At 39.8% G+C, this 27,244-nt stretch overlaps 1 protein-coding gene across 1 annotated transcript in view; it reads left to right on the forward strand.

Moving 5' to 3' along the window:
• The window catches only part of ppfia2 (PTPRF interacting protein alpha 2), a 506,299-nt gene that overhangs the window by 320,891 nt on the left and 158,164 nt on the right, over positions 1 to 27,244 (forward strand). Inside the window, exons 5-6 of the mRNA XM_060840055.1 lie at positions 17,619 to 17,840; positions 19,876 to 20,022. Of these exons, the coding sequence (XP_060696038.1) occupies positions 17,619 to 17,840; positions 19,876 to 20,022 (369 nt within the window). The remainder of the gene's footprint in view (positions 1 to 17,618; positions 17,841 to 19,875; positions 20,023 to 27,244) is intronic.

The following is a 27,244-nucleotide window of genomic DNA, read 5'->3' on the forward strand; positions in this document are numbered from 1 at the left end:
CTACACTGGTCCCCTCTCACAGCTCTTTTCTCAGTACATCAATGACTGCTTCAGTTCTGTTTCATGCTCCCACCAGGACCTTGAAAATTTTCATTTTGCCCCCAATTTCGACCCTTTATAACTTTACAAGACTTCTGTTCCTGTCCTTGACCTCTCTGTCTCCATTTCAGGGAATATACTGCCTACAACCATCCACTATAAAGCCACCGACTGCCATAGCTACCTTCAATGCAGCTGTTCACACCTCACATCCTGCAAAGACTTCATCCCATTCTCCCAGTTCTTTTGCCTATGTTGCATCTGTTCAGATGATGCCACCATCTAAAACAGCACTGCTGATGTGTCTTGCTTCTTCCATAACCATGGTTTCCTGCCCATAGTGGTTCTCTGGGCCTTCAACCACATCCAACCTATCACCTGTGCTGCTGCCCTTTCCTGTTCCATCACTCAAAACAGTGTGATCCGGTCTCCCTTGTCCTCACTTGTCATTCCACCAGCCTCTGCATTCAAAAGATCATTCTCCATCATTTCAGACAACTCCAGCAGAATGGCACCACTAAACATTTCTTTCCCTCATTCACTCTATCTGTATTTCATAGGGATCGTTCACTCTGGGAAATCCTAGTCCGTTCCACAACCACTAACACCTAAACCCCTTACCACAGTACCTTCCCATGTAACCACAGAAAATGCAACATCTGCCCTTTCATCTCCTTCCTGCTCACCATCCAAGGGCAGGTGAAGCAGCATTTCACCTATACCTCCTCAAATTTTGCGTATTGCATTCACTCCACCCAATGTGGCATACTGTACATTGGAGAAACCAAACACAGATTGGGTGATCATTTTGCAGAACACCTTTGTTCTGTGTGCAAGCATGATACCGATTTTCCTACAGCCAATTGTTTTAACACAGCATCAGCTCGCATGTTCATTTGTCTGTTCCCAGCATGCTGTAGTGCTCCTGTGAATCACAGCACAAACTCAAGAAACAACATCTCATCCTCAGATGAGGCATTTTACAGCCTTCTAGACTTAAGATTGAGTTCAACACCTTCAAATTCTGAACCAACTCCCATTCTTTCCCTTTCTTTTAGCTTTAATTGTTACATTCTCTGTCACCATGTCCTCTCTCCCTCCTTCCCCTCCCACCCATCCCAGTAGGACTGTCTGTTCTTTCAAGTCTGGCAGTTAGACTCACCATTGTTCTTCCATTCTAACATTCTGATCACTGAATCTGAATTATCAACATCTTTTCTCCCCAGCACTGTAACCCTGCCGCCTGCAACTATAGCATAAATGCTGCCTCCTCCACACTTCACTTCAGTTCTGATGAACAGCCGTCTAGACTTGAAACCTTAGCCTGCTGTCTCACCATGGATGCTGTCTGATCTGCTGTGATCTCCAGCATTTGTGGTTTTCAGTAGCTCTTTATCATCATGGAATTAACCGTCATGGATTAAAGGTAGCCATGATTTGGAGGTGCCAGTGTTGGACTGGGATGTACAAAGTTAAAAATGACACAACACCAGGTTATAGTCCAATTGGTTTATTTGGAAGCATTAGCTTTTGGAGTACTGCTCCTTCATTAGGTGGTTGTGGAGTATAAGATCGTAGGCACAGGGTTAATGGCAAAAGCTTACAGTGTGATGTAACTCAAATTATATATTAAAAAAGACCTGAATTGTTTGTTAAGTCTCTCACCTTTTAGAATGACCATGTTGGTTTCAGTTCTTTCACCCTGAATCTATATCATAACTAAGTTGATAGTGGTGAGTAAATCCCTTTCTTCTCACTCCTGAAGTTCATTTAAAAGAGTTTTGAAGTTTTCAAAAGTATTTACTTCTACTTCCATCTGCATTTGAACTTGCATTCAACCTTTGAAGTACGCACCAGACAGATCTCCATGAGTCCTGAATTAAATGAGTTAGTTTGTTGAAACTTATACAAATGAAATAGAAAATATAGTTAAGCGGTGGAATCACACAAAAGAGTGACTAAGTCTGGATAAGATCTATGAATCCCTGCATGTCTTGATCATGCCTGTTCACACTCTGAATGATGATATGTTTGGAGAATTAACTTGGATTGCAAGACATTTTTGTAGCTCCTATTCTGGGTATTAGATTTTATGGAGTTGATTCTATCATCATGAAAATGTATAGATACTTTAACTTATATTTTTATATACTTGGTCATATACAAATTAACTCACAAATAAACTGCTCCTGAAATCATCCAATGCTCAGTTAGCTAAAATTGTGATCACTTTAAAGTATGTCCAGTGTTTAGCTTTCTTCTTTCCTTTAGACTAGGTTATGGCAGTTCCAGTTGACTGATAGAAGAAAGGTATAAACTGAAACAGAAATTGCTGGAAAAACTTAGCATGTCTGGCAGCATCTATGGAGAGAAAGCAAAGTTAATATTTCAGGTCCAGTGACCCTTCTCTCCACAGATGTTGCCAGACCTGCTGTTTTTGCAGGAATTCAGTTTTTGTTTCTGATTTCCAGCATCCACAATTCTTTGGATTTTTTTTTGTTTAGAGAAAAGCTAGCTATTGCTTATCACATTTCTTTTGTGAGTCTCATTGGCATACTCTGTTATTTGCTTCTTCACGTATGCCTACACCTTTTGTTTGTCATTTACTGGAATTACTTGATTATGAATGTCACTTGTAGCAACTTAATACAGCCCTCTCTCCTCACACCAGAATAACTTAAAAACTATCCATGCTTATAAGCTGCATTTGTATGACAGATAATGTCCACTAATCTTCCTTCTTGTCAACTTGTCAATTAATGTAGCTTAGCTCTAATTAAAGATCCTTTTAAAAAATCACATTTCCAGCATCCTTGTTATTTTGCTTTGCATTAAAGCTTTCTTTGGCTTTTCACTGTTGAAAACAGATTTTTCTTTCATCTTCCTGGCATTATACACAGCAATATGAGCAGCTGGTGTTAAATTGGCATCATCACCTTCCTCCTTCTTGTCTTCCACCTCTTCTGATTTACCGAGGATGACGTGCACCCTGCACTTCGTTTCTCCTAAAAATCCAAACTTAGTCATTGCAAAATGTTGTGTACAGTGTGGCACACCATAACCATTCTGAAAGCACTGACTAGTGGAACTTCAGGTCTTTTACAAATCTGTTCATGTACTTGAAGCTATCTTAATCATGGTGATAAGTTGTTCATTAAAACATCTGGTGCTTATCTGATATTCATAGTAGCATTCTTTGGCTTCATAGTTTGCATTTCTCATGTATCAACAGTCAACTTTAATGGGTGTACCTCTTATCAGAAATAGATCAGAGAGCATGCTTTGTCATCCAGAAACTATTGATAGATCTGATTCTCTTATGTGAAGATGTCAGTGAGAGCCAAATCATAAAGTATGGAGAAAGTATGGTAATTTTATCTATTTTGGATGATAATCTGAATGCTTAACAGGTGTTTTCACACACTTCAAGAACATTGAGGCAACTGGAGTCTAAGTTGTTTGATTTTGGTTCCTTACATAGTGTTTTGAACCCTTACATAGTGTGACTGCCATTGATTGGATCCTGAATCACGGAAAAAGCCAGGAACCTCATGAAAATACATGGTTTCTTGAAACACCTTCACAAACACTTGTGAATTTGCCTACCTGCTATAAATCCCTCTTCTTTTGTTTTTTTTCTAATTTCTCCCTTTTGAATTACTTTAAATTTACTGGCAATCCAAAATTTGTCATGGAAATAGATACTTGTCAACTTGAAACATTGGTCGGTATTGAGTCAATGGTTGTTTTACACACTGGTCAGAGAACTGGCAGGGAATATCTATCAGTACCATGGGAGGAGGTCAATGGAATCAAGTAATTTTCAGTAATTTATGTGATAGTTATTGAATCATGCAGAATCATCAAGTGCCAAGAGCTGTTGGCAGATCAGAGGTTGATGTTCCTCATATCACTAGCACCAGTGGAAGGAATGGCTGTTGGTGACAGTACAAGTAGCAGAGGCTGAAAATCATTATATAGTCCCCGACTAAATGTGCGTGAAGGCAGGATAGGACTGACTAAGTTGCAGAAGAGAACAAGATAGACTATCAGAGGCAATGGTAGTAGTTTCATTGGCCCTCTCATGTAAGGTGTCAGGACCCAATGGACTTCTAAGAGAGGCTGCTGATAAGCACAAAATAATTTGCTGAGCAGTCTTCTGAGGACATGGAAAAGTTATGCAGCCCCCATTCACTTAACGCCTCTGCGGGCAGTCAGTTAGTTCAGTTGGCAAGTTTGCAATGCAGATGATGCCAACAGTGTGTGTTCAGATCCCACACTGGCTGAGGTCACCGTGAAGAACTGTCCTTCTGCAACCTCTCCTCTCGCTTGAGGTGTGGTGACTCTCTGGTTAAGCTACCATCAGTCGTTTCTAATGAGAGAGCAGCCTGGTCAGGTAAAGGCAACTTTACCTTTTATTTTAACTGCATGTTTAAAACTCTACGAATTTGTCTTATAAGTAAATTGATGTTTTATTCTATTTTATCTCAATTTCTTTTGCTTAATAAACAGCTGTTTTATTGTTAAAACAAAATCTGCAACATTGTGTGCTCCTGTCTCATTGAGAGACCGATTTGTTAAAAGCAAAACAAAGCAAAATATGGTCTACCAAGCTAGATTTCAGTCTAGGATCTGACTTGTCTGGTAATAGCATAATTTGACAGCTTAACAAAAGTGTGGTATTCAGCAATGAACATCAAGTTCTAGCTGTCCTTAAGTCCAGCCTGTACAGGCAAAACCTAATAGCTGGAGAAGAAGGAAATAATCAATAAACTGTCAAATCCTGCAGAGTGGCATAGCTTCATTGCGGCAGTGAAACCTGGAAAGCTGAGAACATGCACCAACCCAAACGATCTAAATAAAATTTTGAAAAGATCCCACTATTCCATACTAAGCATTAAAGGAATTTTGCAATATCCTCACTACTGTAGATGGGAATGATGGTTACTGGCAAGTGAAACCAGATGAAAACAACAGCATTCTACCTACTTTCTTGGTACCATTCAAAAGATAAAAATATTTTGCATTTTCACAGCTCCAAAGGAGTGTCAACTCAGATAGTGTAATATAGTTGGTTTTTACTTCGGGGAGATCACAACAGTGAATAACCTGCAGTTTGTGAATGCAGAGACACAGTGAAGAAGCCATTGGTGACCACAGAAAAATGATTGCAAGGCAGAACTCACCAGAAGAACGTGAAGTGAACAAGAAAATATTGCAGTTCAAGACATCCAAAGTCAACTACATAGATCGTGTCCTGACAGCAAAAGTTATTTACCCAGATCCCAAAAAGGAGACAGCTGCAGCAGTGAAAGAGTGACAATGAAATGTAAAAACAGTGCAATGATTTGTTAGATTTATCAATGATTTAGCAAAATTCTTATGCAATTTCTTGTCAGACTGTGAACCATTATGGCAATTCACAGCCAAGAATGTCACGTAGTATTGAGGAATGCAGCAGCAATCATTTAAATCAAGCAACAAGTGATACAATGCCAGAACTCACATAGTACGACATAAATGTTGAAGTTGCCCTGCAGTCTGATACCAGTGAAAGAGGACTTGGAGCAACCCAGTTTTTGTGCAAGGACAACAATTTGCATTTACACCCAAGTATCAATATAAAGGGAACAATGCTGTGCCCAGGTTGAGGAAGAGTAGCTGACCTAGCCAGATTGGTGTTGTGGGATTGTAATGTCATGGGCCAATAAAATGTCACATTGGAAAAAAACACAATAGGTAAGGCAGCATCTGAGGAGCAAGAGTTGGCATTTCAGGCTTAACCTTTCATCAGTACTGGGGAGAGGGAAGAGGGTTGAGAAATAAATGGGGGGGGTTGGGGCTGGGGGGGAAAGGTAGTTGTGATGGCAATAGATGGGCGAAGATAGGAAGTGACTGTGATAGATTGGCAAAGACAGAGACCTGGCTGAAGGAAGAGTAGGTCTGATTGTTAAATATTTCTGGTTACAAAGAGTTCATAAAAAATAAGAACAGGAAACAAAGGAGGTGTTATGTTTTTAGGTAAGGAGAGCATTGAAACTGGAGAAAGAAAATGTTTCAGATGTTCAAGGACAGAAACAAGAAATAAGGAAAGTGCAATTACATTACTTAGTGGAATCTATAAAGTACCAACTAATGGGAAGGTTATGGGAGAACAAATCTGCCAAGAAATTACAGAGAGGTGCAACCATCGTCGAATAGTTTTTTTTCATAGATATTTTTATTGGGAATTTAACATTTTGACAAATTTACAAAAATAAGCAGAATTTTCAAGCACAAACATTAATATAAAAATAGATCTTAAATATATAATCATCAAAATTCAACTAATCCACAATCATCCAGAGTGTATAGTTGAGTCACTTACATCCTTCAAATAAGAGAAAATGTTCTCTAATACACTCATAACAGTATGATAAAAAGGAAGCTATTTCCAAACAATAAGAACAAAAAAACAAATTAAACATGTTTGAATGGAGATCTTCCCCCTTGTTCTCAGGGGGCCTTACTACCTTTCCAACGTTCCACCATATCCTCTCCCAAACAGTGTCCCACCCTCGACCTGGGCGCTCCTTAATAGGATTTAGATATAATACCGAGCTAGAGTTAACAGTGAGCGCCGCACCCCCACCCCTCCCCACCCATACCTGAGTATATCTAATAGCATCAATGCCACGTACAAACACACATAACTATAAAATTACAACTCCAACAGATTACAGTTAAGTATAATAACATAGCAAGGAAGACAACCCCGCTCCCAGAGGCAAAAGTAAAGTAGAATAAAGTATCCATTTCTCCCCACGGAGTGTGGGAGAGGCAAGCCAACATAAATTGTCTCTTACGATTTATTTAACCGAGTCTAAAAGTTTCTTGACCTCTTCCGATGATCTAAAATTATACTCGGATCCTTCGTGGGTAAAGCATAACGTCGCTGGGTAGCGTAAGGTGTATTGAATATCTAAGTCCCTTAAACATTTCTTCACCTCATCAAACGCCTTCCTTCTTCGTGCCAAAGCCGGGGAGAAGTCCTGAAATAACATAATCTTGGATCCTTCATGAATCATAGCTTTAGGATCCTTTCCAAGCTTTCTGGAGGCATCCAGGAGTATCTGCCTCTCCCTATAACTCTGCAGCCGGAACAGGACCGGGCGTGGGCGCTGGTTTGGGCCAGATCCGCGTACTGCGACCCGGTAGGCCCACTCCACCCTTACCCGATCAGTTTCAGCCCCCAGGTTTAAAAGCTGGGGCAGCCATCGCTCCAGAAATGCTGCTAACTGTCCTTTCCCTTCTTGTTCTTAAAGGCCCAGCAACCGAATATTCTTTCTCCGATTTCTGTTGTCAATATCATCCATGTAGATTTCAAAGGCCCTGATTCTCTGCTCGAGGGTTCGCACTTGTTCTGCAGCTGTTTGAGCTGCAGCCTCGGAGGTCGTGGCCTTTAGTTCTGCCCCCTCCACTCGGCCCTGTAATTCTCCGATAGTTTGATTCTGTTTCTGCAGCTTTTCTTCGAATGCATTCCATCTCTGTCGGGATTCTGCGATGAAATTGACGAGTGTCGATTCCAATCTGGCAATCATCTCTATAAGGCCTGTTTTTACATCAGCTGCAGCCGGAGGAGAGGAGGGTGGGGGAGGGGTCTTTGTTTTCTGAGAGCTGCGGGGTCCCTTTGATTTACTCATTATCCACTCAGTATTAGACTATTTAAATATAATATTCAGCAGCTAATTAAGATTAAAGAAATTTTTTGGGTGGTTTGGCAAGTGTGGTGGGGGCAGGAAACCCACTTTTCCCAGGTTTTGGGAAGGGCTCGTAGACTCAGACTTGCTGAGTCGCCGCCATCTTGGATCCCCCGTCGAATAGTTTTAATCGGGTCTGCATTTACTGATTGGGATAGTACTGTCAGGATCAGTAGGGAATAAATCATAATGTTTTGAGCTCAATATAACTCTTTGGAAGTAGAGTCTCTTTCCATAAATGCTGGCAGTTTTGCTGAGTTTCTCCAGTGCTTCATGCTTTTAGTTCAGAATTCCAGCATCCACAATATATTGCTTTAATTTGAGGGACAAACATTCCTGGATTGTGATAGGAAACTTTCCTATAACATATGCGTCCAATCCAACTGGAAAGGGTGCTCTGATAGTCTGCGTTCTTGGGAATAAGGTGGACCAAGCAGTTCAAGTGACAGTGAGGAAACGTTAAGGGAGAATGATCATTGTAGCATAAGGTTCAGGATGACATTGAAAAATGACATTGGTCAATTCATAATAAGAATAACTAACTGGCAAACAGCCAACTTGAAAGGGGAAAGAACAGAGCTGGACTGGACACTAAAGGTTGGCAGGGAGAAAGTTATTGAAGAATGGCTACGTTCAGAGAGCAGATGGAATGGAAAGTCAAGGTTTATTCCCTTAAGAATAGTCAGTGTGGATGAGTTAGACCGAAGGGTTCATTTTTGTGCTTTTTGACTTGATAAAAGGCAGGTCAACCATATCCAGGTCTTCCTGGATGACAAAGAAATGGAAATTAAAATTAAAGAAGAAAATGTATGCTGTTGACAGTTTCAAATAGATAATACAATTGAGAAGCAAATTGAATACTAAAAATTCAGCAGGGAGGTGAAAAAACAAGTAAGGGGGGATTCAAGATGGTGGCAACCCAGTAAGTCTGAGTCTGTTAAGGTCTGCCCAGAACCCAGGCAAAGTGGGGTACCTACCCTCCCCTCACCTTTTAAACTCCTAAAAATATTTTTTTTTCCCAGCAGCTACAGTCATTTTGCATCAAACTTTAGCAGTCTGATACATTTTAAAATGACTAAAGGTAAAAGGTAAAATTCGTAACAGGCAGGGGCCCCTCCCCTCCTGCAGCAACAGATGCGTCCATGGCTGGCCCGGGGGACTTACCTGCAGAGGCAAGCCTGATCCCAGAGTTTGTCAAGTTCCGAGACAAGATTGACGTGTCGATCGAAGAGATCTGGTCCAGGTGGGAGTCGATCTCGGTCATCCTGCAGAAGCAGGACCGAGAGATCCAGAAACTCAGGCAACAGTTGGAGGGGTGGAGCAATGGGCCGCGGCCTCCGAGACCACTGCTGAATCTTCCGTGGGTCAGGTCCAGACACTGGAAAATCGAGGTCGTCGGAAAAATATTTGGTTGCTGTGCCTTCCTGAACGTTGTTAGTAATATACGATACTAAAGTTTATTTTTATATATAGAGTCTTCTTTCTTATATCGTATTTTGTGTTTTGGTAGTTTGCAGAGTATATTAATAGTTAGTTTTCTTAATTTTATATTGGTGCTGTTATTATACTGTAAAGTGGTTGCACTATTTTGTATTAATTTTGTAATTTTGTAAAAAAAACTCAAAAATCTTTTTCTTTTCAATAAAATATTTATTTAAAAAAAGCAGATAAGAGAAGTGAAGAATGATAATGAATAAAAGACTGGCAAAAGAACGTACAGGAAAGTCCTAATGCCTTCTACAGGCCCTGCAGAAAACTGCTGACCTGTCAGATGTTCAAGCTCTATTGACTAGCTGAACAACTTAAAAGGCAGTGATTGTCACTGGTGATACACTCAAAGGAGGCCTAGGTTCCAAAGTGACAACAGGTAACAGGTTAGTAATTGGAGGAAAGGGGTTTCGAGGGAGAGACTTGTTGCATGGGACAGGGAGAGGCTTTATTCGTCTCCTGATCAGGCATTGAGTGCTTTTGAGTGAGGACTCTCTCCCTGGAAGCCTGAAGACAGCCTTGCATAGATTTATCTTTATCCTTTCTGCCCACTACTGGACAAGTACCAAAGAAAGCAGATGGGGGACTTAATGAGCATTAATTTCCCATCTAAGAACACCAACATCAAAATGGGCAAACCAATCATACACAGACTTAATCAGGGTGGAGATGGTCCTCACATCCTAAGGTGCAAGATTCCATTCAGTATCTTGAATTACAATCTGGAATATTAATATTTAATCACTTAACATTTAATTTTGAATCAATCCATTGAAACTCTGCAACACAATACAATCTGTTTCTGAATCCAGGAATGCTAGAAGGATATATAATGAAATCAAGAAAACAACAGGCTTGCTCTGAGTGAGACCCACAGAGCTAGAGAAGGGCAACTAAAGAAAGAGCAAGGTGAATATACCTTTCTCTGGAAAGGACTTGATCCTGAACAGTTGAAGATCCATGGAATAGGTTTTGCCATCCTAAATAGCCTACTCCAGAAGCTGATAGAGTAACCACTGGGAATCAATGAATGTTTCATGACTCTGCAAATCCAGCTCATCAAGAACCAACATTCCACCATCATCAGTGCCTGTGCTCCAACTCTGGACGCTAAAGACGAAGTAAAGGAGAACTTCCATGCCCAGATAAGGAAATAAGGAGAAACTTCTTCAGCCAGGGAATGGTAAATATATGGAATTCATTGCACAGAAGGCTGTGGGCGACAGGTCATTGAGTATATTTAAGGCTGAGATAGATAGGTTCTTGAGTTGAGTATCAAGGGGATGAAGGGTTATGGGGAGAAAGCGAGAGAATCCGAGAGAAGTTGATGTTCATTTATACTGCTGGCAAGTTTTCTGCCTGCTTGTCCAATGTAGTGATTGTAACAGTTCTTGCAAGGTACTTTGCAAATGACATTAGTTTTGCTTGTTGTCTGTGTAAGGTCTTTCAAGTTCATTAGCTGGTGGGTTTGTGGACTACCATTTCTACCAAATAGTCTGGCAGTCATTTCCAAGATGTCTTTTGATGTAGGGGAGAGTGGTTAGGGTTTCTGGGCACATTTTGTCTGCTTGTCTGGTCATGAACATCAACTAGCTACAAAAAGACATGACCCACTCTCACTAGTATCCTCACATACAGATGAGGAAGGACACCATTACAAATCTTCTCAATACTCACTGACACCTATAGGCGCAATATGCTAAAACTGACCTGAAAATGGGAAACCAACAGCATCCGACAGAGCACCATCCACGAACAGCTGTACTTCCTGTAAGAATGTTTTAGGAAACAGTTCTACCCAAATATCTTAAATACAAAACTCCCCTTAATACCCGACTAGCCAAAAGAATAGCAGAGCAAAACGACGCAGAATGCTTAGAGAAATGATTAATGATACCCACAACAGGCTCCGTAAATACAACTGGGAAATTTCATGCCAAAGACTTTACTCGTGAATGCAACCATGAATGGACAGACACAGTACAACATGCCATTGACATTCGACAGCGACAAACTCAGAAAATGAAAAAAAAGTTAGGCCTGCAGACAAAAACTAGACAAACTCACACAAAATAACAACACAGAAGCATGGATGAAAAACTTACCTGACTGACCCTTAACAGACACTGAAAAAGCCGTCTTAGTAAGAGGATTAAATTACAACTTCCAGGATGCGGACAAAAAATATTTCTTAGCGGCATTAGAAACACCATTGAAAGACAATGAACTCACAGAAGAAATCCAGCAAACAATTTGACACAGTCGCACCAACATTGAGCAGGAAAAAGGAAGGAAACACACTCAATACACAAGAAAGGCAAGTGCTAGAAAGACTGAAAAAAGATAAAAACATTGTTCTCCTACCTGCAGACAAAGACGCTCGACAGTCATTTAGATTGAACAGACTACATTAAGAAAGTGAATCCACTGCTTGCAGATACTAATGCTTACCAATAAGTGGTGATAGACCTGGCCCCACAACCAGAGAACCGAATCACAGCCCTACTCAAAAAACTTCAGAAATCTGGAGAATTAAATTAGACCGACTTCCGAAAAATGAAACCAGACAGATCCAACACATTGCGCTTCTACAGATTTCCCAAAATTTACAAACCAGGAGTCCCCCTCAGACCCATAGTGTCACTACCTGGAACACCAATGTACAGATTGGCCAACAAGCTACACCAAAGACTAAAACACTTAGTAGTAGACTCAAGCCACGCCATCCACTCCAGCCAAGAATTCCTGAAGACAAAAGACACAAAAACAGAAGAGGATGACATAATGGTCTCCTTTGATGTAATAGCCCTATTCACATCCATCAACATTAACCTGACCAAGGAAATACTGACTACACCATTAGAAGAACCAAAAACACTAAACACCACTAACTTTATCAGCATGGACAATATTGTCAAGCTAATAGACCTATGCCTTACCACCCACTTCACTTTCAACAACAAAACCTACAGACAAAGTAATGGAACACCCATGGGATCCCCGATATCAGGGTTCTTAGAATAGACAGTAATGTATAGACTTGAACAAACAGCTCTGCCAACCATCCAACCCAAACTCTGGGTCCACTAGGTGGATGACACTTTTGACATCACTTACCGAAACAAATTAGAGGAAACTATCAAGACCAACAATGATACCCTTACTGGCATAAAACTCACTAAAGAGGAGGAAAACAACAACAAACCACCAATCCTAAATGTCACAGGAGAGTGAACAGCCAATGGAGAACTTCAAACCAGCGTCTACAGGAAAACAACACACACGGACCAAATACTGAACTACAGAAGCAATCATCCCAATACTCACAAACTAGGCTGCATTAGAACATTATTTCAATGAACCATCACATACTGCAGCACAGAGGAACTACAAAGAGCAGAGGAAAATCACTAATATAGCGTATTCAGAAAGAATGGAGACCAAATGAACACAGTCTACCGATGTCTCAGCAACAAACCCAAACAAATAGACAATACACTCCCAGAAACCTCAGCCACTCTCCCCTACATCAAAGACATCTCAGAAATAACTGCCAGACTACTCAGATTTCTTGGCATCATGGTAGCCCACAAACCCACCACTAAAACAGCAGTGAATGAATTTGAAAAACCTATACAGACAACAGGCAAAACTAATATCATTTACAAACTATCTTGCAAGAACTGTAACAAATACTACATTGGACAAATAGGCAGAAAACTAGCCAGCAGTATACATGAACATCAGCTTGCCACAAAAAGTTATGACCCACTCTCACTAGTATCCTTACATGCAGTTGAGGAAGAACACCAGTTTGACAGGGACAACACATTCATCCTTGGTCAATCCAAACAGAGATATGCACGAGAATTCCTAGAAGCCTGGCATTCCAACCGGAACTCTATCAATAAACCAATTGACTTGAATCCCATTTACCACCCTCTGAGAAAAAAACAGGAAATGACATCACCACAGGAAATAACATCACCAACCCAAGAAAATCTAAACACACAAATAGAAAGGGGGTCGCTAACACGAATTCTTCACCGGAGGCTCACTGATGATGCTACTTAGTCTGGTGATGAAGCATCTGAAAATGAACCTTCCAGCTCAGCGAGCAAACTCACATCTGGCAATTGCTATGATACGAACATTTTGGATCTTTAGTTATTTATTCATGGGATGTAACCTTCAGTTTCAGGGCCAGCATTCATTGTCCAACTTTAGCTACCCATGCGAAGCTACCTACTTGAGCTGCTGCAGTCCATTTGATCTAGATACACCACAATGCTATTAGGGAGGGAGTTCCAGAATATTGACCCACAATACTGAGCAATATATTTTCGAGTCATGCTGGTGAGTGGCTTGAGGGGAAACTTGCATGTATTTGTGTGCCCATGTATCTGCTGCAACAAACGCAAAAAATGCTGGTGAAACTCAACAGGTCTGGCAGCATTTGTGGACAGGCAAATGGATTAGTATTTCAAGTCCAATATGACTCTTCAGAATGCAAAGGGGTTAGAAAATGGTATAATATGTACCATTGACAGAGCCAGAATAGTAGTGTGGGTAAAAGATGTTGTAGAGCCCCGATGCAAAAGACAAAGGGATTGTTCATGTGGTGAAGGATAAATAGATATATAAAATGCAGATGTATCTATTGCATTTGTCCTTCTGGATAATAATAATCATAGGTTTGGAAGATGCTGTCTAAGGAGTCATACGTTAGTGCATCTCATTGAGTGTAGTGCATTTGTAGATTATGCATTGGTAGTGGAGGATATGAAATTGATGTCAATCAATTTAGCTGCTCTGTTCTGGATGGTGTCATGCTTCTTGGTATGGGAGTTGTACTCATCCAGGCAAGTTAGGCATATTCCATCATACTCCTTACTTATACTTTATAGATGGTGAACAGTTTTTTAAGAGTCAGAAGGTGAATTACTCACTGCAGGATTCCTAGGCTTTTGACCTGTTCTTATAGTTACAGGACTTATATAGCTAGTCCCGTTCAGTTTCTGATCAATCCTGACCCAGTGATGTGTGTAGTTGGAGGGACTCAGCAATGGTAATGCCATTGAATCTCATGGGATGATGGTCAGATTTTCTCTTGGTGGAGATGGGCATTGACTGGCTCTTCTGTGGTGTAATATTGTTTGTCACTTGTCAGTGCAATTCCTGATATTATCCAGGACTTATTGCATTTGGATGTATACTGTTTCAGTAACTGTATCAATATCACAAATGATGCTGAATATTGTGCTATCAACAGCAAATGTTCCCATTTCTAACCTTAGGATAGATGGAAGGTCATCAGCGAAGCAGCTGAAGATAATTGAGATGGTTAGATATATCCTAAGGAACTCCTTCGAGATGTCATGAAGCTGGAATTGTTGATCTTAAACAACCACGACCATCTTTCATTTTGATAGGTATGACTCCAACCTGTGGAGATGATGGCCTCTGATTCTCATTGAATGTAATTTGCTCACTTGGTAAGTGCAGCCTTGGTATCAAGAATGGTCACTCTCATCTCCACTCTGACATTTAGCTGTTTTATTGACATTTCAACTAAAGCAGTAATGAGATCAGAGTGATTTTGCCAGAATCCAAGCTGAGCCTTAACAAGCAGGTTATTGTTAAGCATTGCTGCTTGATAGCATGACCCCTTCCATCACATTAGTAATGATCGAAAGTAAACTGATGGCATGGTATTTGGTTAGGATGGATTTGTTCCACTTTTCATGCACAGGATATACCTGGACAATTGACCATGCTGTTGGATAAATATCAGTATTGCAACTGTGGTGGAACAGAGTCGAAAAGTGTGTGCTGGAAAAGCACAGCCATTCAGGCAGCATCCAAGAAGCAGGAGAATCAATGTTTTGGGCATATGCCCTTCATCAGGAATCACATTCATCACATTTATGATGAAGGGCTTACGCCCAAAAAGGCAATTCTCCTGCTCCTCGGATGCTGCCTGACCTGCTGTGCTTTTCCAGTACCACACTTTTCGACTCTGATTTTCAGCATCTGCAGTTCTCACTTTCTCCTCACCAAGTACAGCTTGGCTAGTAGTATGGCAAGCTCTAGAGCACAAGTTTTCAGTACAATTGCTGGAATGTTGCCAGAGCACATAGACTTTGAAGTATCCAGTGTTATCAGCTGTATCTTGATGCTACATCTGTGAACTGAATTCACTTAAAAAGACTTCTGCAATGTTTGGAACTTCTGAAGGAGGAGAAGGATGATATGGATCATGCACAATGCACTACTGGCTAAAGATTCTAGCAATTGTTTGTAACATTATCTTTTCCACTAGTCTGGCTCTCCCAATACTGAGAGTAGAAATATTCATGGAACCTCCTCCGGAGTTTACTTATACACCACCATTCATGACTGGATGTAACAGGACTGCAAAACTTAGATCTGATCCGTTGGTTGTAGAACTTCTTAGCCCTGTCTATCATTTTCTGCTTAAATTGTTTTGTAGCTTCACTAGATCGACACCACATTTTCTGATATGCCCCCTGATATGCTCACCTGCACTTTTCATTGAAACAGGATTGACCCTTTGGCTTGATGGTAGTTACAGAGTGAGTGATATGCCAAGTCATGAGTTTGCAGGTTGTTTTGGAGTATAATTCTGCATGCTTATAATTGATCACAAAGACTCATGAATGCCCAGTATTGAGTTGCTAGATATATTTGACAAAGTCAAACAATACAAAGGACATTATGCTCAATGTGATGTTAGAACTGTTTGTCTCCACAAGGACTGTGCAGTGGTTATTATTCTTCATACTTTATAGACATATGCACCTGTGACAGGCATATTGGTGAGAATGATGTCAAGAATATTTTTCCCCCTTGTTGGTTTCTTCACCACGTACCATTGACCCAGTCTAGTCACAAAAGGATATGACCGGCATTGTTAGTAATGCTGCTACCGAGCTGATCTTGATGACGGGCTGAAGAATACGTTCTTCTTCAGTAATTCCTCCAAGTGTTGTTCATCATTGGGGAGTACTGATTCATCAGTACAAGTAAAGGTGCAATAGCTGATATTGAGCAGGATGTTTCCTTGCCCATATTTGATCTGAGTTGAAAAGTGTGGAGCTGGAAAATCACAGCAGGTCAAGCAGCAGCTGAAGAGCAGTAGACCTGACCCATCGAGCATAAGCCCTTTATCAGGAATGATGAAGGACTTATGCCTGAAACATTGACTGAGTCAATGTTAAAGACTTTGGGCAACTTACACCTGATTGTATGAACTGTGCCACCACTCTGCTGACATAAAGAGGACATACCCAAGTGATGGTGATAGTGATGGTCAGGGACATTTTCTGTAATGTACAATTCAATGAGTTTAACTATGTCAGGCTGTTGCTTGACTCGTCTGTGATACAGCTTTTCACTTGCCGCCAGATTTGATAAGGTGGACATCGCAGGATAGATGGGGCTGAGTTTGCAATTATTATTTCTGCTGCCAGGTGGTCTGTCTGGTTTCATTCTTGTTTGAAATTTCTTTGCCGTTTTCTACGGCTGAGTGGTTTGCAAGGACAGTTCAGAAGTCTGATAAGAATCAACCGTGTAACTTTGAATCTCGAGTCGCATGTAGTCTAGATCAAGTAAGGATAGCAGTTTTTCTTCCCTGTTAGTGAATCAAATAGGTTTCATGACAATAGACAATGGTTTATATGATTCAAACCACTGATTTTGCTATTGATTTAATTCATGTTGAAACATTTGAAGTGATGCTATGATTGCAAAGAGGCATTATGGTTGTATATCCAAAGCTACAATTGTTTGCAGTGATTATGGCTGGAGAATTATTTGGAGTTTCTTGTGCTCTGTCAGCACTGATTTGTTGGAAGTGTAATGGAAATCTGATTTCACATGTAAATAAGGTTCTCATCACCTTTCTGATGAAGGGTTAGCAGCAGATGGGGAGCAGTTCCCAAGAATACCAAGGCCTATTGATGTGAAGGGAAAATCTCCCCCATTCTCTTTTAACTAATCCTAAAATGACCAGATGCATCTTACTTTGGGTTACTAATATTTTCAGTCACTGAGTATTATAAAACTTGATTCTCACTGGAAGGAGAGAGACATTGTCAAAACCTTTGTCTTGCACTCATCAAAAGAGACACAAAATAAGGGTGCTTATTGAGTGGTGCATCAATTCAATTCAGTTTTGATTTATTCTTCATGTTCAGTTTGTCCCTGAATAATAGAAGCTTTATAATCTTTCACTTAACATTGTGTTATTGTGTTAGATTTTACTGTGAATTTTTTTCTGCATTAAATGTTTGAACTCCATGACTAAAATAATTTACTTTTCCTTTGCAGCCTCTTTCTAATGGTTCTATTGACACTAATAATAAAATGAATGAAGTTGTGGAACTACAAGAATTACTGGACAAGCAGAATTATGAGATGACACAATTAAAAGAGCGACTATCAACATTGTCTGGTCAGTTAGCTGAAGTGGAACAAGATCTAGAAACAGCCAGAAAAGACCTGATTAAGTCAGAAGAAATGAGTACTAAGTACCAGAGAGATATCAGAGAGGTAGGAAATTGAAAGCATTTTCTCTTGAAAAGAAGTTAAACATTTTCTCATATCACCTTTGTTTCTTTTATTAATCACCAAAACTCTCTGTACACTTTTTCTTAACCTCTCTGCTAAAGAGAATTTCTCCTCTATTACTTTGCCTGGACCACTCAAAGTTAAAAATCACGCAATACCAGGTTATAATCCAACAGGTTTATTTGGAAGTACAAGCTTTCGGAGCGCCGCTCCTTCATCAGGTAGCTGACAAAGGAGCAGTGCTCCAAAAGCTTGCACTTCCAAATAAACCTGTTGGATCATAACATTGTATTGTGTAGTTTTTAACTTTGCCCATCCAAGTCCAACATAGGCACCTCCACATCATAGACCACTCAGGACATTGAACACACAATGAAATCCTCAACCTTCCCTACTCAAAGGCGATCATTCATGGTTCTCTAACCCAGTCATGTATCTGAAGTCTCACTCCTGGACCCATTCTGTTACATTCCTTTGTTCAACCTGTCTAAAGTCGTCATTCCAAAATTATACACTTTACTCCAGTTGCTTTTTTTTTTGCTTTTCTACTCCACGTCTCAAATTATAAAACCCAGGGTTCTATATGCCTATACATTTAATTCCAAGTCATTAACATATATCACAAAATCAGCAGTCTATCGCCTAATGTTTTGCCCACTCATTCAATCTATCTGTACCCTATTGCAGATTCCTTATGTCTTCATAACAATATGCCTTCTCATTATTTTTGTATCATCAGCAAATTTGGATACATTACATTCTGCTTTCCCTCCAATTCATTCATATAGGTAGTAAATAAATAATTGAGGCCCTTGAACCGATCCTGTAGCACTCCACTAATTACATATTTCCAACCTGAAAAAGACTCCATTAATTTTAATTTCTTTTCATTAACTCATCCTCAATCCATGCTAATACAGTTTTCAATTCATTCATGAGGCAATCACTTATGTTTGCCCATCCCCAGTTGCTATTGAGAATTTGGCAGTAAGCTGCCCCAGTTTCATGAGCTGCATGTTGAGCAATAATCTTTTATATGACACCAAGATGAATCCATACTGAACATTAAAATACACTTCATTGACCAGTTCCCCTTATCCACCCTGTTTATTATATCCTCAAGAAAATTATCTGTCCATGAAAGCTGCTGACCAATCAGAGGCCAGCAACTCAATACTGTCATGAGGAGCTGTGGGAACTGCCAGTAATGCATGTGTCAGAGGCCCAGGACTGTAGGCGTACCCAAGCAAACATGAGGGCAGAATGGGAGGTAGTGCACATTTTGGAGGATATGGTTTATCATCACACTCCCAAGCACCTATCCTCCACCACAAACATACACACATTCTGCTGCCACCTATCAGGAATCCAGTGTCAGTTTCCTCCACCATCTGACTTAACTGGGAGGCTTTGATAACTCCTGTTGGCTGAAGTGGGCCCGCCTCTGCAATTAAGTGGGCCCCACCAGCATTAACTTCCACCCACTCTTTATGTCTATTATCATCCAGGGAGTTTTGCCTATAATTGCTTTATCTTTCACCTTGCAGAAATATTGCTTAATGACACACAAGCTCTCTTATCCGTAAAGGTAATCCATTGTTCCATTATCATTTTATCTGCCAGTTTTTCACTTCAACTTACCAAGAACCAGTCCATTCTGAGCAACTGAAGTTACCTGTCCTCTGGCTGTATATTTTTGCTTTCGATGGCTCCTTTTTATTCTATAGTTAATATAAACAGTATGATACTATCAAAACTGTTCCCTGAGGGATCTTTTTACTGACTATTGATAGTCTTGACTCATTCCCTGGAACCAGATCCAGCCATGTCTTCTTCCTTGTTGAGTCAAAACATACAGATCAAAATAATTCTTCTGAATGCACTTCAGGAAAACTTTCTCCTGCTCTGATTTGTACACTATTGTTATCACAGTCTACATTGAAATAACACCATTTTGCTTGCACCAGAATGTCTAAAAATAAAGAAAAGTAAAATTGGCTTCATTGATTTTCTCTAGGTAATCGCACAGAAAGAGGATATGGAAGAAAGGATAACCACTTTGGAAAAGCGGTACCTCAATGTGCAGAGAGAATCAACTTCATTACATGACATAAATGACAAACTTGAAAATGAATTGGCAAATAAAGATGCATTCTTACACCAGGTTCAGTAAATTTGTTCATTTGAGGTCATTCTATGAATATGTCACTTTCAACATTGAATTTTAAAAGGAATGTTCGAAGTTGAAAAAAAAACATACCAGCCAAGATCAGTCTATTTCCTTGTCTCTGCTGAAATATTCTTATCATCAACTAATTGTATGGAATATATTTTTAGAGATTTTTTTTGAATAATTCAGTAGACAAAGATCCCAGTCTGTACTTTACCAAACATTTCCTAGAACAGTAATTCATAAGGAACTCTCTATTTTCAATGGTTATGTATATGAGGTGCTGGCAACATTCGTCCTTTTTAGTATATTTAACTGCTTATCTGTTAAAGGTAGGTATATTAAGGTATGTTAATAAAGTAAGTGCAAAAAGTTTGGAAAGAATAAGAATGCAATTGGAAGCTATGAAGTATTTTGTATACAAGAGGAATGAATAGAATTTATTCTCCAGAAGATGTTTCAGGATTTCAGACATAGTACTTTGAAGATTGTTAGGTCAGAATTACTTACAGCTGCACGCACTAATCAGCATAAAATAGGGGAGCAAAATGCATGGCTAGAAAGACATAGGACAAAATGTACTTTGCAAATATCTTTTTTTTGTCAGTAAAATTGGTGGCTGGCAGGCGAAAAATGTGGGCTGAGGCACATTAGTTGCCTTTTGGGTGACTAAGGCTTAAATGTCACATTTTTAAGCACGCCAGTGAATGGATGCACACATGGCCACCTGAATCAGATAGGATTGCTCATGTAAACAAGACTGGAAGAGCTTGTGTGGTGCTGTGGTAGTGTCCATATTTCTGAGCAAGGAGGCCTGGGTTCAAGTCCCATCCGCCTCAGACGTATGCCTGAAAAAGTTGATTAAAATATCTATGCATGTATAAATCTGAAGTTGTACATGGTTTTGGCATGGCCATGTTTGTGTATTGTGTAGAGTTAGCCACTTCATTACAGAAAGGACATTAAAATACAACACTAATTAAAGCATAGATTTACTTGGAATATACTATGAATGTGTTGAACATACCATAGTTTTTTCAGGAGGCATGGCAAGATGGAAGGGAACACTTTGCTGGGCGGAGAGGTGGGGAGGGGCGCTTGATAACCTCCTGCTGCAGCAAGAATGATGAAGATTTTGAAGCCCTCTTTAAGTTTCCATTTTAAAAACTCATTTAGGGGTTGTAGCCTTTCCAGGCTGGGCCAATATTTATTGCCCACCCCTTGTAAACCTAGAGTGCCCTTCCACCTCTATGGGCATTTTGCTGAATGTAAGAACAATCCTTTCATTTTGCCAGCTTTCCTACTTTCTGCCCCTTAGGTTTCCTCAATGTTTTAGCCCTTTGCTTATTCACTATTTCTGAAATGCAGTTTTTCTAATGAGAAAACAAACAAACTATTTGATGATATCTCCACTGTCTCCTGATTCCCCTTGATAATGTTTCCTATCTCCACATCAAAGGTACCCATGTTTGCTTTTGCTACTCTCCTTTTTGTACACTTGTAAAAACTCTCTACAATTTGTTTTTTTTTATATGAATGTCAAGTTTCTTCACAGTTTTTAATGTTTTCACTTTTGTGTAATATTTTGATTCCCCTTACATTTCTCTTGATAGAACGCTCCAAATCTTCAGACTCAATACTATTCTTTGCAGTATTATAAGTGTACTTAGAACTTAATGAACACCTATAAAATGTTAACTAATTCAATTTCCAATATTGTTTACATCATAGTTCATACATGTTGATTAAACTTGTAAAAATATAGATAGGCATGCAATGATAATGCTGCATCAGGAAATTTGCATCAGAAGTTCAAAAGACCATATAAACAAATTAAATGGGATAAAGCCACACTAATCATAAAGAAAGTTGTTTGTTACTTATTACTGATTTGATATATAAAAGTAAGGTCACTCTACTTCAATAAATAAAACTGTCAATTTCATCTTTTGTATATTGTAGATTAGGGTTAGTTATTTCAGTCAGCAGCTGATTAGCATGCAGTTCAAAACATAAGCTGTATGAGTTGGATTCCAGTTACTTGGGACCTGTCTCCTCATCCTACTCCAGAGATGGCAGGCAATGACACAACATCACTATCAAACGTTGTCAAGAAAACAGCTCATGATGAAATGCCAGCAGACAATAAGGTGACTTCAGAACATGACTTTAAGCAGAGTATACATGAATGAGTAAATGAATGTCGTACATCATCAATCAGTTCCTTTTTTTATTATTATTCATTTATTGCCCATCCCTTATTGCCCTTGAATTTAGTAGAGTTCTAGGCCATTTCAGACAGCAGTTAAGAGTCAATCATGTTGCTGTGGTTCTAGAATCACACTTAGGCCAGACCAGATAAGGACAGCAGATTTTCTTTCCTAATGGACTTTATGAACCAGATGGTTCATATATGACAATTGGCAATGGCTACATAATTGCCATGAGCGAATATTTTTAGATTTAGCAGTGAGGTTATATGACACTTGGCATTGGCTGCATAATTGCCATTAGAGAATATTTTTGGAATCAGTAGTGAGGTCGTGCCATTATTAAATTGTGAGATATTTTTGAGGTGAAAAATATTTTTTATCGAGCACAAAATGTAATTTGTTTGATTCTTCCTCATTTTTAATGATGGTGTATACAGCCATTGTAATGCTTGATGGGATTCATGAGTTATATGTCCATATACAGTTTATATAATGTTCACATTTTTAAACTCAAAATATTGTGAAATATCATGAAATAACAATAACGGCTCTCTGAAACCAACACAGAGTTCTCTGTGTTAAGTGCCAGAAGAAGGTGCTGGCTGTCTTGAGCAACATATGTTAAAAATATTTTTTCAATTAGCTATCAATAAAGGGATACTCTACTCCCACCACATCTTCCCCACAACAAACAAACTGTGCTTAGTGAAGATATAAGCCAGTCCAGAAATTACTCCTTCCAAAACTTTGTTGGAAATCTCATCATTTAGTCATAATCATAGAGTTATACAGGATGGAAACAGACCCTTTGGGCAATTGCATCCGTGATGACCAGATATCCTAAACTTATTTGCCAGCATTTGACCCATATCTCTCAAAAACCTTCCTATTCATGTCTCCATCCAGATGCCTTTTTAATACTGTAATTGTACCCAACTCCACTACTTCCACTGGCAGTTTGTTCGATACATGCACCACCCTCTGTGTGAAAACGTTGCCCCTCAGGTCCTGTTTAAATCTTTCCCTCTCACCTTAAACTTATGCTCTCTACCTTTGGACTCCTCTCCCCTGGGAAATAGACCTTGGTTATTCATCTCATCCATGTCCCTCATGATTGTATAATTCTCTGTAAGGTCATCCCTCAGTCTCCAACGCTCCAGGGAAAAAAGCACTAGCCTATTCAGCCTCTCCCTATAACTCAAACCCTCCAAAACCAGTAACATCCTTGAAAATCTTTTCTGAACCCTTTCAAATTTAATAGCATTTTTCCTATAGCAGGGAGACCAGAATTGAACACGGTATTCGAAAAGTGGCCTCACCGCTGTTCTGTATAGCTGCAACATAATGTCCCAACTCCTATACTCAGTGCATTGACCAATGAAGGCAAGCGTGCCAAAAGCCTTCTTCATCACCCTGTCTATCTGCAACTCTACTTTCAATGAACTATGCACCTGCATCCCTAGGTTTCTTTGTTTGGCAACACTTCCCAGGGCTGAAAATGTGTTGCTGGAAAAGCGCAGCAGGTCAGGCAGCATCCAAGGAACAGGAAATTCGACGTTTCGGGCATAAGCCCTTCATCAGGAATGAGGAAAGTGTGTCCAGCAGGCTACCCTACCATTAACTGTATAAGTTTTGCTTCAGTTTATCTTACCAAAATGCAGCACTTCACATTTATCAGAATTAAATTCCATCTGCCAATCCTTAGTTCATCGGCCCATCAGATCAAGTTCCCATTGTGCTCTGAGATAATCTTCACTGTTCACTACACTACTAATTTTGGTGTTATCTGCAAACTTAATAACCATACCTTCTATGTTCATATCAAAATCATTTGTATAAATAGCGAAAAACAGTGGACCCAGCACGAATCCTTGCAGCACATTGGCCTTCAGTCCAAAAAACAACCCTCTACTACCACATTCCGTTTCCTACCTTAAAGCCAATTTTGTGTCCTATTGGCTAGCTCCACCTGGATTCCATCTTATCTAACCTTTCTAACCAGTGTACCATGCAGAACTTTGTTGAATACCTTGCTGAAGTCCATATAGACAACATCATCCTCTCTGCTTTCATCAATCTTTGGGGTCACATCTTCTCAATCAAGTTAGTGAGACACGATTTTCCATACACAAAGCTATGTTGACTATCCTTAGTCAGTCCTTGCTTTTCCAAATGCAATTAAAACCTGTCCCTCAGAATCTCCTCCAGTAATGTACCACAGGCTCACCAGTGTACAGCTCCTTGGCTTTTCCTTACCACCTTTCTTAAATAATGACATCACATTACCTGCGGCTGTCCATAATATGAATATCTCAACAAGGGAAAAAGTGAGATCTGCAGATGCTGGAGATCAGAGCTGAAAGTGTGTTGCTGGAAAAGTGCAGCAGGTCAGGCAGCATCCAAGGAACAGGAAATTCGACGTTTAGGGCCTGGCTTGTGCCCGAAAAGTCGAATTCCTGATGAAGGGCTTGTGCCCAAAACGTTGAATTTCCTGTTCCTTGGATGCTGCCTGACCTGCTGCACTATCTCAGCAAGGGGCCCAGCAAACTTTTCCCTTGTTTCCCACAAAGTTCTGGGAATACCCTGATCAGGCATTGATGACTGCCAGCATCTCCTCTTATGTAAAAAGGACACTTTTCAAACATCACTATTTATTTCCCCAAGTTCCCTAGCTTTCATGTCCTTGTCCACAGTAAATACTGACGTAAAATATTCATTTAGTATCTCATTCATCTCATGTGGTTCCACACATAGATGTCCTCATCAATCTTTAAGAGGCCCTATTCTCTCCCAAGTTAACCTTTTGCCGTTAATGTATTTTTAGAATCTCTTTGGATTCTCCTTAACTCTTTGCTAAAGCTATCCCATGTCCCCTTTTTACCCTCCTGATTTCCCTCTTAAATATACTCCTACTGCCCTTATATTCTTCTAGGGATTTACTCAATCCCAGCTCTCTATACCTGATATGTTCTTCCTTTTTTTTGACCAGAGGCTCAATTTTTCTAGTCATCCCACATTCCTTACACCTACCAGTCTTGCCCTTAGTACTAACAGGAATATGTCGTCTCTGAACTCTCACTACCTCATTTTTGAAGGCCTCACACTTTCCAACCATCCCACTACCTGTGAACAGCCTCTCCCAATCAACTTTTGAAAGTTCCTGCCTAATACCATCAAAATTGATCTTACTCCAATTTAGAACTTTAACTTTTAGATCAGGTGTATCATTTGCTTTAGCTATTTTTAAACTAATAGGATTATGATCACTTGGCCCAAATTGCTCCCCCAGTGACACCTCAGTCACTTGCCCTGCCTTATTTCCCAAGAGAAGGTCAAGTTTTGGTCCTTCTTTAGTAGGTACATCCAGATGTGGAAGAAGACAGTTTTCTTGAACACACTTAACAAATTCTTCTCCATCCAAGCCCTTAACACCGGCAGTCCCAGTTCCCTATGTATGGAAAGTTTAAATCTCCTACCATTACACCCTGTTATTCTTATAGATATCAGAAATGTCCTTGCATATTTGCTTCTCAATTTTCCGCTGCCTCTTGAGGGACCTGTTGTACAATCCCAATAAGGTGATGATCCCTTTCTTATTCCTCAGTTCCACCCTTATAATTTCAGTGGACGTTTTCCTAGGAATATCGCCCAAAGTACAACTGTAATGTTATCCTGAATCAAAAAATGCCACTCCACCTTCTCTCTTGCTCCCCCTTCTATCCTTCCTATTGTATCTATGCCCTGGAACATTAAGCTGCCAGTCCTGCCCCTCCCTGAGCCATGTTTCTGTAATAGCTATGATATCCCAGTCCCATTTTCTCAACATGCCCTAAGTTCATTTGCCTTACCTGTCATGCCTTTTGCATTGAAATAAATGCAGTTTAATTTGCTAGTCTTACCTTGTTCTTGCCTGTCTTGACTTTTTAACTTGATCCCTTACCTACTTTACCAGTCTCAGGCTTATCTCTTCTTTCATTATCTCTTTGGGTTCCTCCATCCTCCACCCCACCACACCCCCGCCCGACCAGTAGTTTAAAGCCTCCCGAATAGCACTAACAAATCTCCCCAAGGATATTCACCCTCTTCCAATTCAGATGCAACCCATCCTTCTTGTACAGGTCACTTCTACCCCAGAAGAGATCTGAATGGTCCAAAAATATGAATCTTTGCCCCTTACACCTGCTGCTTAGCCACCCATTCATTTTCCCTTTCCTCCTAGCCTTACTCTCACTAACACATGGCACTAGGAGTAATTCAGATACAACCTCGAGGACCTATTTTTTAACCTCCTGCCTAATTTCTTATATTCTCTCTGCAGAACCTTATCTTTTTCCCAATCTCTGTCAACATGTACAGCCTTCTGCTCATCACTCACCCCTTTCAGAATGCATGAGAAACTTCATAATGTCCACACAAAAGGTCCCAAAACTTTACCAAGCAATGTTTATTTACTCTGGTGCAGGTCAAACGCTTAAAATTCCTCACCTTAATGCTTACCTTTAGATATGAAATATTTGGTACCTTTTTAAACTTTGGCTCCTGCATGTCCTCCATTGCTCCCAAGTAGAACAGATTTCTAGTACACCATCGTTACATGTTCTTGTGGATACTAATTTACCTACCTTGTCAGCCAATCCTGACCATTTATGGGAAAGTATTCCTTAACTTGGAGCATTAAAGTGCACTTTCTACTAATGGAATGGAATGATTGGAACATTGGTCTCTGGGTCTTTTAATAATTCAAGATCTTAGAATAAATCCAAGCTGTTATTATGTACTGTAATTGGCATATTGTTAACATTATTCTTAATGAACACTTCAGTCAATTTATGAAGTCACAAAGTTATTTGTTATGCTTTGTTATTAAGTCTTAGGTTCAATGTACTAATAATTACCCTGTAAAAGATTTGAATAGTTTTGACATATTAATACTTAATATAATTTTCAGTAGTTCGGGTAATGCATGTCGTAAAAGCTATAAGTTATAGGAAAACTACATTACA

Source organism: Hemiscyllium ocellatum, chromosome 19 (genome assembly GCF_020745735.1).
Source record: "Hemiscyllium ocellatum isolate sHemOce1 chromosome 19, sHemOce1.pat.X.cur, whole genome shotgun sequence".
Taxonomy (NCBI): Eukaryota; Metazoa; Chordata; class Chondrichthyes; order Orectolobiformes; family Hemiscylliidae; genus Hemiscyllium; species Hemiscyllium ocellatum.